The sequence below is a fragment of the Coffea arabica genome, chromosome 7c (genome assembly GCF_036785885.1).
Source record: "Coffea arabica cultivar ET-39 chromosome 7c, Coffea Arabica ET-39 HiFi, whole genome shotgun sequence".
NCBI lineage: Eukaryota > Viridiplantae > Streptophyta > Magnoliopsida > Gentianales > Rubiaceae > Coffea > Coffea arabica.
The window spans coordinates 15,196,767-15,212,228 of record NC_092322.1 but is presented as its reverse complement, the minus strand read 5'-3'; the positions used below and the strand labels follow the sequence as shown (position 1 = coordinate 15,212,228).

General features: G+C 35.7%; 2 protein-coding genes across 5 annotated transcripts; one reads left to right on the top strand and one right to left on the bottom strand.

The window, feature by feature from the left end:
• The first annotated feature begins 4,571 nt into the window (after positions 1-4,571).
• Positions 4,572-6,264, top strand: LOC113699167 (pentatricopeptide repeat-containing protein At4g02820, mitochondrial-like). Of its 4 annotated transcripts, XR_003450375.2 has the most exons (3): positions 4,572-4,930; positions 5,051-5,307; positions 5,998-6,099. XR_003450375.2 is itself a non-coding variant. In XM_072058160.1 (2 exons), exons 1-2 carry the CDS (start codon positions 4,688-4,690, stop codon positions 6,262-6,264), a joined length of 510 nt encoding a protein of 169 aa, XP_071914261.1. In that variant the 5' UTR covers positions 4,586-4,687. The 4 variants fall into 4 exon arrangements, 1 of the variants encoding a protein (XP_071914261.1); XR_011817880.1 differs by lacking the exon at positions 5,998-6,099 and having other exon boundaries at positions 5,089-5,920; XR_011817879.1 differs by lacking the exon at positions 5,998-6,099 and having other exon boundaries at positions 5,051-5,920.
• Positions 6,226-11,635, bottom strand: LOC113699166 (phosphoribosylaminoimidazole-succinocarboxamide synthase, chloroplastic). Its single transcript, XM_027219309.2, has 15 exons — positions 10,993-11,635; positions 10,317-10,356; positions 10,098-10,177; positions 9,524-9,998; positions 8,935-9,036; positions 8,717-8,846; positions 8,436-8,528; positions 8,266-8,354; positions 7,837-7,917; positions 7,506-7,595; positions 7,243-7,332; positions 6,948-6,998; positions 6,805-6,851; positions 6,599-6,656; positions 6,226-6,518 (listed from the first exon to the last, which is right to left on the bottom strand). The coding sequence occupies exons 4-15, from the start codon at positions 9,860-9,862 to the stop codon at positions 6,459-6,461; spliced, it is 1,230 nt and encodes a 409-aa protein (XP_027075110.1). The 5' UTR covers positions 9,863-9,998; positions 10,098-10,177; positions 10,317-10,356; positions 10,993-11,635; the 3' UTR covers positions 6,226-6,458.
• Positions 11,636-15,462: the final 3,827 nt, after the last annotated feature.

Here is a 15,462-nt window from a genome sequence, read left to right as displayed (position 1 = left end):
ACTGAGTGGCTGGCATATTGTGCTAAGAGTGGATTGGATGACTCATTTTAGCCCCATCACGTTTGATTTCCATAATCTTAGGATCTCTATGGAGTATCAAGGGGAAACAGTTCATCTACAAGGGAGTTCAGAGGATTGTGAGTTGGATTTAATCAGGGGCAAGGACCTTAGGCATTTCATAGAATATAAGAAGAGATGCTTTGCTATCAGAACCATGGAAGCAGACATGCCCCTCGCAGGAGCCTCAGAAGAGACAAGAGAGAAGCAGCAACCTCAGGAAATCAAAGATTTGCTGGAAGAATTTTCAGAAGTTTTTCAGCAGCCTGTGTCCTTACCGCCTATCAGGGCATGTGACCATGCAATTCCCTTGATGTCAGGGGCTCAACCATTCAAGCTTAAGCCCTATAGATACCCCCATTCTCAGAAGGATAAAATTGAGAAGCAGGTTACAGTGATATTACAACATGGAATTGCAAGGCACAACAACAGTCCATTTGCATCACCAGTTTTACTGGTTAAGAAGAAGGAAGGTTCTTGGCGATTCTATGTGGACTACAAGAAGCTGAATGAAATCACCATCAAAGATTGCTATCCCATTCCAAATGTGGACGAGCTGCTGAATAAGTTGGCTGGATCCAAGTATAAGTCTAAGCTGGACTTGACTGTAGGTTACCATCAGATCAGGGTCAAACCTCAAGATGTGCACAAGACAGCATTTCAAACTCATTGTGGTCATTATGAGTTTTTAGTCATGTCTTTTGGGCTGACTAATACTCCTGCAACTTTTCAGTCCTTAATGAACCAAGTTTTTCAACCTTATTTGAAAAAATTTGTTTTAGTTTTCTTCGATGACATCCTGATCTATAGTAAGACGTGGGAACTACACTTGCAACACCTAAGGTTTGTGTTGACTGTGCTCAGGGAGAATCAGTTGTTTGCTAAAAGCTCTAAGTGTTCATTTGCACAGACTAGAGTGGATTATTTGGGACACACCATCTCAGAGGAAGGAGTTAGCATGGATTCTTCCAAGGTGAGCAGTATTGTAACCTGGCCTACACCCAAATCAATGAAGGATTTAAGAGGATTTTTTGGACTCACAGGGTACTACAAAAGATTCATTAAAAGTTATAGGATCCTGTGTAGACCACTGACTGAACTACTGAGGAAGGATGCATTTGTTTAGACTGACACAGCTCAGAAGGCTTTTGACTTGCTCAAAAGAGTAATGACCACAGCTCCAGTACTCAGGTTGCCTGACTTTAAACAGCCATTTGTAGTAAAAACTGATGCGAGTGGAGGGGCAATTGGAGCTGTGCTCATGCAGGAGGGACATCCTATTGCATTTCTCAGTAAATCACTGAGTTCAAAGAATTTAGGGCTGTCTGCCTATGAAAAAAAATTGCTGGCATTGGTAATGGCGATGACAAAATGGAGACATTACCTAGTAGGCTACCACTTCATCATCAGGACTGACCATCAGTCTCTAAAATACTTGCTGGATCAGAAGTTGACAACAGCGATACAGCACAAATGGTTAACCAAGCTTCTGGGACTGGATTATGAAATTCAGTACAAACAGGGCAGTGAGAATTTGGTAGCTGATGCCCTTTTCAGGAGAGCTGCAATGGAAAGTGGGAAGGAGAACGAGACGGGCACTTGCCTGGCTTTAACTACTGTTAAACTAGTGTGGATGACAGAACTAGTCAAAAGCTATGAGCATGACTCTCACTGTCAAGAGTTAATTGCCAAGATGATATTAGAACATGAATTTCCATACCAGTATCAATTGAGTGATGGTATCATCAGGTACAAAAGGAAACTCTATGTGGGGTCAAGCAATGGAGTCAGGGAGGAAATCATAGAAGCCCTGCACTCTTTTTCCATTGGAGGCCATTCAGGACAAAGAGTGAGTTGGCACAGGATCAGCAGTATATTTTATTGGCCTGAATTGAAACAGGATGTTAGGAGGTTTGTGCAGGCATGTGATAACTGTCAGAGGAATAAAGCTGAGCACATTCAGCATCCTGGACTTCTACAGCCTCTTCCTATACCCAGTCAAGCATGGACACACATCTCTATGGACTTCATAGAGAAACTACCACATTCACAAAACTTTGATACCATTCTGGTGGTTGTGGATCGACTCACCAAATACAGTTACTTCTTGTTGCTTGTTCATCCCTTTTCAGCCAAGCAGGTGGCACAAGTTTTCATTGATCAGGTGTATAAGCTCCACGGATTGCCTGAAACTATAGTTACAGATAGAGACAAAATCTTTACTAGCCACTTCTAGAGGGAGTTAATTCGATTGGTGGGGGTGAAATTGTGTTACAGTTCTGCATACCATCCAGAGACAAATGGTCAAATTGAAAGAGTTAACCAGTGTGTAGAGGCATATTTGAGGTGTATGACTGGAGAATTTCCCAGTCAGTGGAGTAAGTGGCTTCCCCTAGCTGAATGGTGGTACAATTCTGCTTATCACTCAAGCTTGAATGCGACTCCCTTTGAAGCCCTCTATGGCTACAAGGCATTACCCTTACCAATGGGTCCCTACTGTGACTCTACCATTCCTGCAGCAGCTCAAGCACTCCAGGACAAAATGAGGATCTCAGCCAGTATCAAGGAGCATCTGCTCAAGGCTCAGCAGCGAACAAAATATTTTGCAGATAGGCATAGAATTGAGAGAAGTTTCGAAGTTGGGGATTTAGTGTTTCTCAAGCTGCAACCATATAGGCAGCAAACCATGGACATTTGAAAGAACCTCAAGCTATCAGCAAAATTCTATAAGCCTTTTGAAGTGGAAGAGAAGATAGGAGAAGTTGCTTATAAACTCAAATTGCCCCCTGTAGCTAGGATACACCCAGTGTTCCATGTTTCCCTACTGAAGAAGAGAATTGGTCCACCACAGCAAGTCTCCACTACCTTGCCAGAATTCGATATGCAGGATCAATGCCCCTTGATGCCAAAAATGATTCTGAAGAGACGAGCTATTCTAAGGAAGGGAATGCTTGTGATATAATACCTGATCAAATGGCAACAATTGGAGTATGATGAAGCATCCTGGAAAGATAAGGATTTCATGGAGCAACAATTTCCTGAATTCAAGACTTGCGGACAAGTCTAAACTGAAGGAGGAGGCAATGTCAGGAACAACGATCATACGTCGTCGTTTTAGTGAGTCTAGTTAAACGAGGCAGTTGCAAGAGAAACGGTGTCGCTTTACTTTAAGATGTTAGTTAGTCGGTTGCATCAAATTATAAATAAGGACCTTTGTGATTGGTCAGGGTATCTGATTGTAATAACGAATTCCTGTTACATTCCTTCTCTTCTCTCTCATTCTCGATTCTCTCTCTCTTCTTCCCCCATTTCCCTCCAATTTTCAAATCTGATCAACCAACCCTGACAAGAGATTACTCATGAAAGAGGAAATTTGTTAGGTTTATGAGTAAAAGACTATGTTTCATATTTGTTCAAGAAGCGAAGAAAGAGCGGTTAATATGTAAGTATGGACCCGAGACCTAACAGTTTAAGTTTTTGGGTTAGAGTTGGATTCCTGACTTACATATTGAGTTATTTGATGGATTCTCTTGAGTTGTTTCTCCCTAACACATCATTAATTAGTTTCAAAGCAAATTTTGCTAGCCTATGACACAACTCATTATTTGCTCTCTATATATAAAGGAGAAATTGCATTGGTCAAAAAACTTCCTCAGCTCTTGTATATCCTCCAGTACCATGGCACAATTGCAGTCAATGCAGGAGCCTATTGTAATGCAGTCTATCACACTTTTCCAGTCAGACTGTATTTCGATCTTCCTCCAACTTGCTTCTTTTCCCAATTGCATAGCTATTCTGATTGCCAGGGCCTCCTCTAGTTTTGGTTCTCATATCTTTTCCTCCATTATCACCCAAACTTTTAAAATCTCTTCTTTCCAGTTCCTAGTACATTTCCTTTTCCGGTTCTGATCATTTGTGAGGAAATTGCAGCATTTGTGTTTATCTTATACACACCTTCCATTGGTGGTTTCCAGCTTCTAAGTTGCTGATTTGGAGTTGTTTCAGCAATGCCTTTTCTGCCTTCTTGTTTCTTAACTTCATTGAATTCCATCCATTCTTGCTGGGCTTTTCTCACAATGTTGATTTCCTCCATTTTTGAATTGTTGAACCTGACCTTGTTCCTTGCTTTCCAGATTTGCCAAAGGATATTGATTGTTAACTCTACGTGCTCTTGGCCATTAACTCTTTGTGTTGCTTCTAACAGTCCTTCCCACCATCTCCAGAAACTTGCGCAATAACCAAACAAATTACAACCTATAATGGTTTCTTACATCGGCGGTGATCCAATGCCGGAAATGCCCCTTGCAACGGCCTCTTCCCAGCTGAACATTCTGGAAAAATTTGAACTCCGAAACTGCGGCAAAAAATAAAATGAAAAAGAACAGAAGAAGATATGTATGAAGCGATAAATCAAATAGTAAGTAATTTTTGATTGAGCAAAAATAATTTTTAATTATTGATTAAAACTACCAAAAAAATTCTTAAAAATTGAATGTGCTGACGAACCAAGCGGCTTCCATCTGCGCATTTTAAACTATTTATGAAAAAATTTCTAAGAAGTGCTGCTGGACTCCAATCTGGGTGTGCACATTTAAGATGTGCTGCAATACCAGCACCGTGAGGACAAGCCATGGAAGTACCAGAAATAAGATTGAGGTCATCTGAGTTGGACAAGCCAATTTTGAAGCCAATGTTGGATACGCTACCATCTGGTATCCAGGCTTCAGCACGGTTCATTTGCAATAGTCGTCCTTCCTTCATAAAACAGCGACCGTGTTTAACAAAGAGACAGAAAAAAAAAAAACTGTGGGCTGTAGAAGAGGGGAAAGAAATCAAGAATGGCAGTTCGTCTGCAGCTTTTTGCTCCAAGCAGGTAAATACTAAATATAACTCTTTCTTAACTACCCAGAAAGATGTAGTAATTGTGAGTGAAGAGTTTCTTAATTGGTGATGTTTAATTTTTGGTGGGGCGCGGAAATGTTATATTTGTCAGTGTAGCAAATGAAGTGATTTGGAGGCATTTCTCATCAGAAACAATTTCTAGACTCAGTACAGAATCATTTAACAAGGCCCACAAGATTGATAAAGATGATGGTGGTGGTGGTGGCTGCCTCAAAACACGGATTTTAAAGCTTGTGTACCCACGGCGGAGCGCCACTTCTGTGCTGCAGAATTGGGTTCTCATTCTCTGAGCTCCGTTGCATATCCAGGCGACTGCTGAAACGGCAGCGTTTCAAGCACGCCCTGGAGGTCCTTCATGCTTAATGCTTTTACTACTACTTAGGCTTTCTTGCCTTCTTGTTTATGTTCCCATTTTTTCCCTTTACTTGTTTCCCTTTTTTTATTTTGTACATTTCGTAATTGTGGTGTCAATGTTGATGCTTTTCCTAGTAACGCAAAATTTGGAAGAATTGAAGCTGAGATTGCTAGATTCTAGGACGGCTTTGGTGTAATTAAACATGATTGAAAAGGGAAAATGAGTTTCTAAGTTTTTGGTTTTACGGTAGATTCTCTGCTGTTCTGCAATTTCTAGATTCATGTTTGCCGTATGGCCGGTAGAACTTTGCTGCTGGGATGGATTACCTGTATGATTATCTTGACAGATGCTAATTTCCTTGGCTTGGATCCCTTTCTGCACATGAAATACAGACATGAAAGGTTGCTTTTGGTAGTATTTGCAGGGTGAATGCCGAGATCGAATTTCATTCTTTGACCTTGTACGCCTTGTACTAAAATGCTTAAAACTCAGTGAAATGCAATCTCTTTGTTTGAGAGGTGATTTTGGTGGTTGTAGTGGCACTGATGCTACACATTTACTCTGGTTTTCATGTTAATGTGAGAGTACAAGTGCAAGAGACAGGCTATGTATATTTCTCTTTTTCCCTATTGTGGGGTTTAAGTCAAGAAATTCGATGCAGGAAGTAAAATGTTCTTTTGCAGATATTCACATGGATGGAGGCTAAAGAAAGATCTCGAATGTCTGCTGCTGATCATGCATTGAGGTTGGAATTGACGATTACAGTGCACATTGTAGAGAAAGCTGAAGAGCATTTTGAAACTTTGCTTGACACTGTTTCTAACAAAGCTGCCAGTCTCCCTCTTTTTCACTCTTATGTTAAAGAAAGGTCCACTGAGAAGGCTGAGGCTTTGATGCAGAAGATGAACAGCTTGGGACTAATTGTAAACCCCATCCATATAACGAGATGATGAAGCTTTACATATCAACATCTCAACATAAGAAAGTGCTCGCTGTCACAGTGCAGATAAAACAAAATCGAATACAAGGAACTGTTGAGCTGTTGAGCATGCTAAATTACAGAAGTACTGATCGCTGCTGCAGCTGTTCCAACTGGTAGCAAATCATGGCATTTCAGCCTTGAACATCTGGAGAAGCTCTGACACTATAAGAGAGACTTCAGCGCTTGCGAAACATTTTGGGTGATTCGATCATGTATTGGCTCCTGCATGAACACGTCCAAGTCACATATCGGGCTTCTAATCTAGTAACCTTGAGATAACAAATCAGTCATTACGATTTTACCTTTGCTGTAGGTATTTCAAAACTTGAATCTGTTATTGTCTCGAACAAGAATATATATCTGTCATTAGAAGGAAATATCAGTAATATGTGGTCACAACTAATAAACTCTGCAAACGTCTTCACTCCATCGAGAAAAACTAATAAGAAATGACTATATACGCCATTATGAGCCAAAATACAAAAAGGTGAATAAATGAATAACACACCGCCAAGCTAATTCAGAAACCAGTTCTTCTGGAGCATCAGGCAAGACCTAAGCAAGGATATAACCATTTTCAGTTCTGATGAGTAACTTCAGTGGGAATAGTCATTCGAATGATACACAAAAAACTAATTTAAATAGAATAACCTTATCTTCATATGGGTTGCAATGATCATTGAACCATAGCCTCAAGAACTCCTGGGAAAGATTTAGTATTAAAATATGCGAGTCAGAATGCTATAACATCTCCAAGAGTGCCAGTATAATCTTGTATAAAAGAAAAAGCCAGTTACATGCACGTCATATATATATATATAGGCACACTTAATTTGGGACAAATGACTTCTTCTATTATTGGAATGTTGATTTTGCTTTTCGGATTTTTTCACCTTCATAAGGTTCTGCTTTTAATTCCAACCTTTTTCCCCCCTCAAGGCATTACCTTGTCAACATTTTCTGGTTCAAGGCCATTCCAAAAGCGTTCTTGATAAGAATGACCAATCCAATATCTACTCGAGTCTGGAGTATGCACCTTCAAAAGAAAATCAAAACACAAGACTGTGTTATAATTACACATGAAAATGTGTGGGAGGGAGTGTATGAGAGAGAGAGAGAGAGATGCACAGGACACACACAAACACAAGCACTTTCACAAGCGCAGAGAGAGAGAGAGAGAGAGAGAGAGAGAGAGAGAATATCAATTACCTCATCAACCAAAAGCACAGTACCATCAGGTGCTTTTCCAAATTCATACTTGGTGTCTACCAATACGAGGCCATGTTTCATTGCCACGTGCTGCAGTTAATTATGGGAAAAAAAATGGATAAGGAAAGGAGAATTTATATGCCAATAGCAGCTCCACTTGACCACCCCTTGATCATGCTATCATTTTCTCAAATACTTCCTAGTTTGTACAAATGATCACAATGCTTAGAATTCTTAAGGAGGCAGTTCTTCTAATAAATATCCCTTAACAAATGATCACATGAAAAAAAAAGAGACAAATTTCCCTTAAGAAAAGCCAAAACTTAATTACCTGACCATATTCAAATAACTGTAGTGCCCTCTTACTTGCTTCCTCGTAATCTGCTCGAGACATTAAACCACATTGAATTATCTGAGATACAAAATTTTCAACACAAATAAGCAGTATGATCTATTATTTGGTTACGACTAAAGAAAAGGAAAACAAACAATGCTCATTAATATGTTGCCCAAATTGAGGGCAAAACTGAAATTTTTTTTCACAATGTCCCGCACGACATCATTAGCAGGTGCATTGTACAGATAAAATAGAACTTCCATATGTAGGGTGCTCAACATGAGATAGACCTTTTTTTATGTAAAGCAAGGCAATTCATTCAAATGCAATTAGCCATTATTCTCTCTACTTTATTACACTAGAAATTAACAGAATATATACACATGCCTAATGAATGACAAGTTCTATTTAGTAAATGAAAACCTCATCCGGAGTCACAGGAACATCATGATCAGCAGCTTTAGTAGTAGGTGTGAGAATATTTTCTGATAGCTTTTGATTTTTCACCATTCCTGTTATACATTCATTGAAGAATCATAAAAACCAAAAGTTACACAGAAGATGGAATTGATACAGTAAGTAACATGTCGCACCATCAGGAAGTACATTGCCACAGTAATTCCGAACTCCCTTTTTGTAGACAGCCCACAATGATGTATCAGTACTTCCAGTCACATAACCCCTAACTAGAAAAAGAAAACAATCAACAAGTGAATTAGTTTGTGACTCAATATGGAAATGAGAGCCACTTCGAGTCCAAGACTACCATATAGTATCATACTGTTACACAAACACGTAGTTGGAGACAAAAAAATTTGCAGAATATTGCATAAAAGGAAAAAATGTGTAAAAACTAAAGGTAAAAATATCTCACCAACAAATTCAATAGGAAATATTGAACATTTCTTTGCGATGGTCACATTCTTATCTGGTGCAGACACCACTGCATTTGGAACAATGTGCTGAGTTTTATTAAACCACCACAAACTTGTCTCATTAAGCACCTGCAGCAAAACACTCGTTAGCCTCAACCAATAATACGTATTCTTCTGCTTTAATCAAAAATTTTTCTGTATGTTTAGAATCATGTACCTGCCCCTTGAAGGGGACTGAAGCAAGAACTCTGTCAAATGCACTTTGCCGATCTGTTGTTACCAGCACAAGATAATTTCCTCCATCATAAATGTCCCTAACCTTCAAAGTAAGTCAAATGATCATTTGAGTATCAACTATACGAAAAAACTGAAGAGCAACTATGTTATCAGAGAATCCGCTGATTCTACCTTTTCACACCCAAAAACAATCCAGCAAAGCATTTCCCACGACCCCCACCCCCGGGCCCCCTGGGGGGCCAGCCGCTGATGAAGTGTTCAACAGGGTTAACCTATCTTTACTCTCACTCGCAACAACCAACACACAAAATAAAATTTAAAAAAAAATCTTCGCAGCTCTCCCAAACTAAATGACACACTTTTCTTACTCCCTTTTCCAACATTCATCAATAAGTGAACTAAGCATAGCAACAGAGACAAAAAGTAAGATATATGATTATGCACCTCATAACGAACACAAAGTCCATCGAGATTCAAAAAATACAAAAAAGTACAATTAAAAAAAAAAGAATCACAAGATTACCCTAAACAAAAAAATCGAGTAAAGAAAGGATTTTGGAAATAGTTACCTTGCCTCTGGTTTTGGATTTAAGACCAGGAACGGTTAAATCAAGATGGGTTTCAAATAAACAATTGTTTAATGAGCTATGGATAGCATTCAAGACTTCATTTCTGCGTTCACTGGTTTTCAAAGACTCAAGAGAAGGTGGCGGTTGGTGCTGCTGGCTTGATGACATTGATGCAGAGATACAAATTGATGGAGGAAGGCACTTCTTGGATTTTGTTAGAATGAATTTACGCAAAGAAGATGATGAGAGGGATGAAGGGTTTGAATGGTTGATTGGTATGCATTTTGGCTTGAGGGTTTTGGATGGGTTCAAAACTCCTCCTAAACAATTCTGGGCCATTTTCTTTTCGAAAGCGACAGAACTCCGAACTCTAAAGTCTCAAGCTTCTTTTCTTTTGGAGGGGTTTCCGTTTTCAAACAGGTCTACAATAATTGAAGCACCCCCGAAAATTTATAGCAGTCTGAGGCACCGGAAGCTGCATCAAGTCCCAGACAAGAGGGTGCAGATATGTCAGGATTTTGTTTATGTAATTTGAATTAAAGGAATGATTAATCTGGAGGTACGATTAGTGTACCTATGGAATGTATGGACACAAGGTGCAGGTACGATTGTTGAACCTATGGATGTATCCTTCTTGTAGTTACTAGCACAAGTCTGTGAAAGTAGGTAGATCAAGAGTTGTCCATATTTATCTTGGTGATGCTTAACAATAATTCACACACATGTCTAATAGCACCTATAAAATTCTTTACATAATGTAAAAGGATCCGACAAAAATGGAAAAGATACATACCATATTTCCCAACAATACCTGCCTTCTTAGTTCTCTTAGTCTGCAAAAATTAAACAAGCATGATGAAACCAGAGCTACAAAATTAATTTCGACAAGATTAACAAATAAAAAACTTATGAAAGAAAGCTGCAATCAGCAATCTATGCACAAAACCATGACACTATTTTTTTTTTTAACAAACGACCATATAACATATAATAACACCACAACATGCTACAGCAAGAACTTCCCATGATTCATTTCCTTAATGCCAAAAATACTCCGGACAAAAACCAATCACAAAAACCCTCCAAGCTAAAACGACCACATCAAGAAAGCACCTAAAGTTGACTCTTTACTAATCTTCCAGATTTTAAATACAGATAATTACTATAAATTTTTTTGAAAGTTCCAATCCAAGAAACTTCAGCACCTAGTGAAACAACAAATATAGTTTTCCTCCCCCATCTACAACCCCTCCCCCCCCCCCCCCGACCCTATTCGCATTGGCCATCTTAAAAACGGATAAATTGAAGATAACTGAAGAAAGAAAGACAAAATACCTATACTTATCCCATGTTAGAGCAAATGAACAAATCATAATAGCACTAACAAGTAATTAAGTCGAAAAGGAAAAGGTTAAACTTTCGATTTATTAACCAAATCCTGATAATAATCAGAGATATTGAGAGCTAACCATGTTGAAGAGCTGGGAAGATTCACCGCAGAGACGAGGGCTTTTTTCTTTCAATAGGAAATTAGTTCGACCCTTTAGAGGGGAATTCTTCTTGTTGAAAGCGGCAGAATCAGCTCACTGACTTACTACCTTGATTCACTCCCGGACTACCTTTTCAAGATGAGAAATAGGAGTAGCTCGACCAACCCTTGAACCTCACCCTCGGAACGAATGCAACAGAGTCAAAGCTGCGGTAATGCCCAGTCTTTCAAAAGAATCACTCTCCCGTACTCTGTGTTTCTGGGTCTGCTTAGCTAATGTAGGCGTAAGGACTTTTGATCGGATGCTTCCATCTTTGCTGAAGGATGAAGCAGCAAAACCCTAGACTCCATTTGCAGTCAGATAAAACCCCAATTGTTTGGCTAATTAGATTTTATCGGCCGTCCATATTATCGAGTTAAACCTTATTTTGGGCCGTCGCAGTTTGCCCGATTGCCACGAACTGGAGGGTGGCTCGTTCTTGTTTGTTGGACCTATATTCTCCGCCAGCGGCCGAAAATTTCCAATCGGCATTTGCCATTTCCACTAAGCATTTGATTTGATCTTTCAGCTGGCGTTTGGTTCGCATGTCGGATTCGGATATCTTGGGTTTGAAATAAAGTGATTCATTTTAATATATCTGTTTGATTTAAGTATCTGAAATGTGTATCGTTACTATAATTGATATTTGATTCGTCGGCTCTTTCAGAATTAAATATAATAAATATATTATAAATCACATCGTAAATGATAGTTATTGATTCTTTGTAAATGGAATATAATAAATTTTCATTAATTAAATATATTAATATAAATATATTAGTGAATTTAGTATAACTAATTAATAATTTTTATTAGTAAACATGTATAATTATTAGTATAATTGATAATATCAATTATATTACATAAATTAATATACATTATATAATACATATAACTAATAATAATATTATTATAAGCTTATAACTAATTAAATTAAATATTATATATATAATTAAATATAAATATACAAATGTTATAATATAAATATATAATTATAATTATATAATATATACAAATATTAATTATACTAATATTTTATATAAATATAATATATATTACATATTAAATATAGTTATTATTATATTTAAAATTATAATTATAATTATATAACTTATTAATATTATATACATGTATATATTATAATTATATGCACATATCATATACATTTGTAAATATACATATATATTATTATATAATATTAATAAATTTATAATATATATTATATAAATATAATTATATCTAAATAATTATAATATATAATTATATAATATAATAATATCATTATTATAAGTTTGTAACTAATTAAATTAAATATTATATATATAATTATACAAATGTTATAATATAAATATATAATTATAATTATATAATATATAAATATTAATTGTACTAATATTTTATATAAATATAATGCATATTAATATTAAATATAGTTATTATTATATATTATTATATTTAAAATAATAAATATAAATATAATTATATAATTTCTTAATATTATATACATGTATATATTATAATTATATGCGCATATAATATACATTTATAAATATACATATATATTATAAATATATTATTATATAATATTAATAAATTTATAATATATATTATATAAATATAATTATATTTAACTAAATAATTATAATATATATTTATATAATATACTAATATTATAATAAAATATTATAATTATAATATATTATATATGTATGTATTATAATATAAATATAAATATATAGTTAATAAATAATATTTTTTTTTAATTATACTAAATATTATGTAATTATAAGATTTTGGAATCACACTTGGGTTTTAGACAAAACTCACCAACTTACTAAGGAATGGTGGAATGCTAAATTTTTAACTATCATTCCAAAATTTCAATTCCGATAGTAGTGAATCAAACATGAATCATGGGGTTTATTTCAATTCCCCATTCCGAAACCCTTTTACCAAACACCACATCAGTTTCATCATTTGTGACCCAAAAAAAAAAAAAGGTTATCATGTTACTTTGCATATTAAAGGGATGGATTTTGAATGAGCTTCCCAGTTAATCGATATATGTTGTATTTGTTTTCATAATTAATGTGTCTGTAATTCGTGTGCTATGCAAAAAGATTACAATGACAATTATATGTTTTAATTTGAAAAAATAAAAAATAAACAATCGTTAAAAGATACAAGTTGTAAATTTGATTTATCCAACAAAAACAAGCTACCATGAGACTCTTAGAATTTGAAAGTGTAATCCTATTTCTAGTTAATTATGTTTTAGTTTAGTCTTTTGTAGATCAACTGGAGCAGTTTAGCACGTGAGGATGTGTTTAAATTGTAATGCTGGTTACATGATATATTTTAATAATGGTATCTATGATAACAAACAGGTGGTCGTATGAATTGACCGATAAAAGAGGAGCGATTGTAAGTAGGAAATTATGAGTTCAAAATCTTCCATTAAAGAAAAAGGGTGCTCATATAAGTTTGGTAAGAATAAATGTCTCCAAATTGTTTTCTGTGCCTTTTATTCAAAATGATTCTAAACTACATGTCAAAAAAAAAATCATCTATGGTCTGCGACTATCTGAATTGTTCTCATGCAACCAAAGTTCTTTCAAATGTCCTCATTGAATATTTCTTGGTGGAGTATTTTTCCTCCAAACAATTGGAATGAGAAAATTTACTATTGAGGACGTCATGTCAATAAAAAGCGTCACACAAGATTGCAAAATTTTTGGCACTAATATATTGGCTGTCTTGATTTTTTTTTGCAGCTTTGCTATGCAAAATATTTTCTTTTGTAACTTTAAAGTTTCCCTTTTGGAATCATCCTTTAAAGGAAAAAGGGAACATACACCACAATCTACATCCATTGGAACGGGCAATGTGTTGCTGCCCCTCATCTTTTTACCACTTGATGCCTGCGAATTTGCACCAATGGAAAGCTGATAGAGATGCTCTTTGGGGTAGCTTGAACGGTCGCTCCTCCTTTTTATTAGGGTACGGCGACCTTCCTGACAATCAAAATTCGAGTCCCGCTGTTAACGCGTTCAGGAGATAAGGCCTCTCCACCAGGATGGGATTAGTCGGGTCCTATAAGAATTGACCTGGACACCCACTCTGTGATAAAAAAAAAAAAAAGGAAAGCTGATAGAGATAATTTAAAGGTATTCGGCAGCAGCCTTTTGCGTCTTCTTTTCTTTTGCGCCTTTAGGACTTCATGCTGTTCACCGTGATGGCCTATTAAGCCTTTTTCGTATGTTTGTCAGCATTATCGTTGGAGTGCTCGATTCATGTCACGCTACTATCTTTTATACTTAGCTTTATATGTCTCCTAGCATGAATATGCCACCAATTTAACATATTGGTATCATATAGGCATATATATTTTGGGATCTATATCTTCGCGGTGGTGGCATCTTGAGATAATAATTGATTTACGCTTTAGCTTGAAGATTTATTGAAGTGAGATTTGGTGGCGGAATTATAAAATTTAGTTTGAGGAGATGAAATGCATACACATATAAAATTTAGTTTGGTGTTTCATGATTAACCATGCAAAACACGATTTGGGCCCCTTAGAAATTTAGTCAAACACATATAGTATCAAATTATTTTGACACATGATGAATGAATAGAAATATAGGAGAAAATTTGAGCATCAAAACGATTAAAATTGGCAAATGTTATTTGAACCCTCATTTTTGCTAATCACACTTCCACGTTATTTTTATCATATAGTTTTTATTTATTGCAGGAATACAATTAACAAAATATGGAGTATAAATAAAATTTCCCTCAAAATTTGTTGTGAAGATAAATTCTATCTATAAAGTCAACCTCCCTATTTATTGTAATTTGAATAAAGATTTTTGAACCACCATTATGATGATACCTAAAAAGGATAGAGAATTAATGCACTATAAGTGCATTGATGTATTAATAGCAGTATAGTATTAGTTGTAACTAAACCAAAAGCAATCATAATACTTCTAGTATACTTTAATAATAAGAAAAAGTTTAGAAAGCCACCAAAACAGGGCACAATATTCAACATCAATATAGCTCACTATAAATTAAACTTTCATATTTTTCCTTCACATTATGGAAAATTAAACCTTTATTTTTTTTTTCCTTGTTTTGTCCTTTGTCTAACTTTTGTGGTAATTTTCCAGCAATCTCATAAATAAATATTCCTTCTAGTCCCCCAAGGCTATGAGTTTTGTTCAATTGAAAATTTTTTTTTTTTTAAGATCTTAGTGGAGATTCTGCATAGCATATCCTCAACTTCTATACTGTCAAAATCCATTATAATAATAAAAGACAAATTTGAGATTCACAAGTTGCTATTTTTATTATGAAAGTACCATCCTGCTATTGAAGTTTGTTGAATTAATCCTTTTTCCCCTC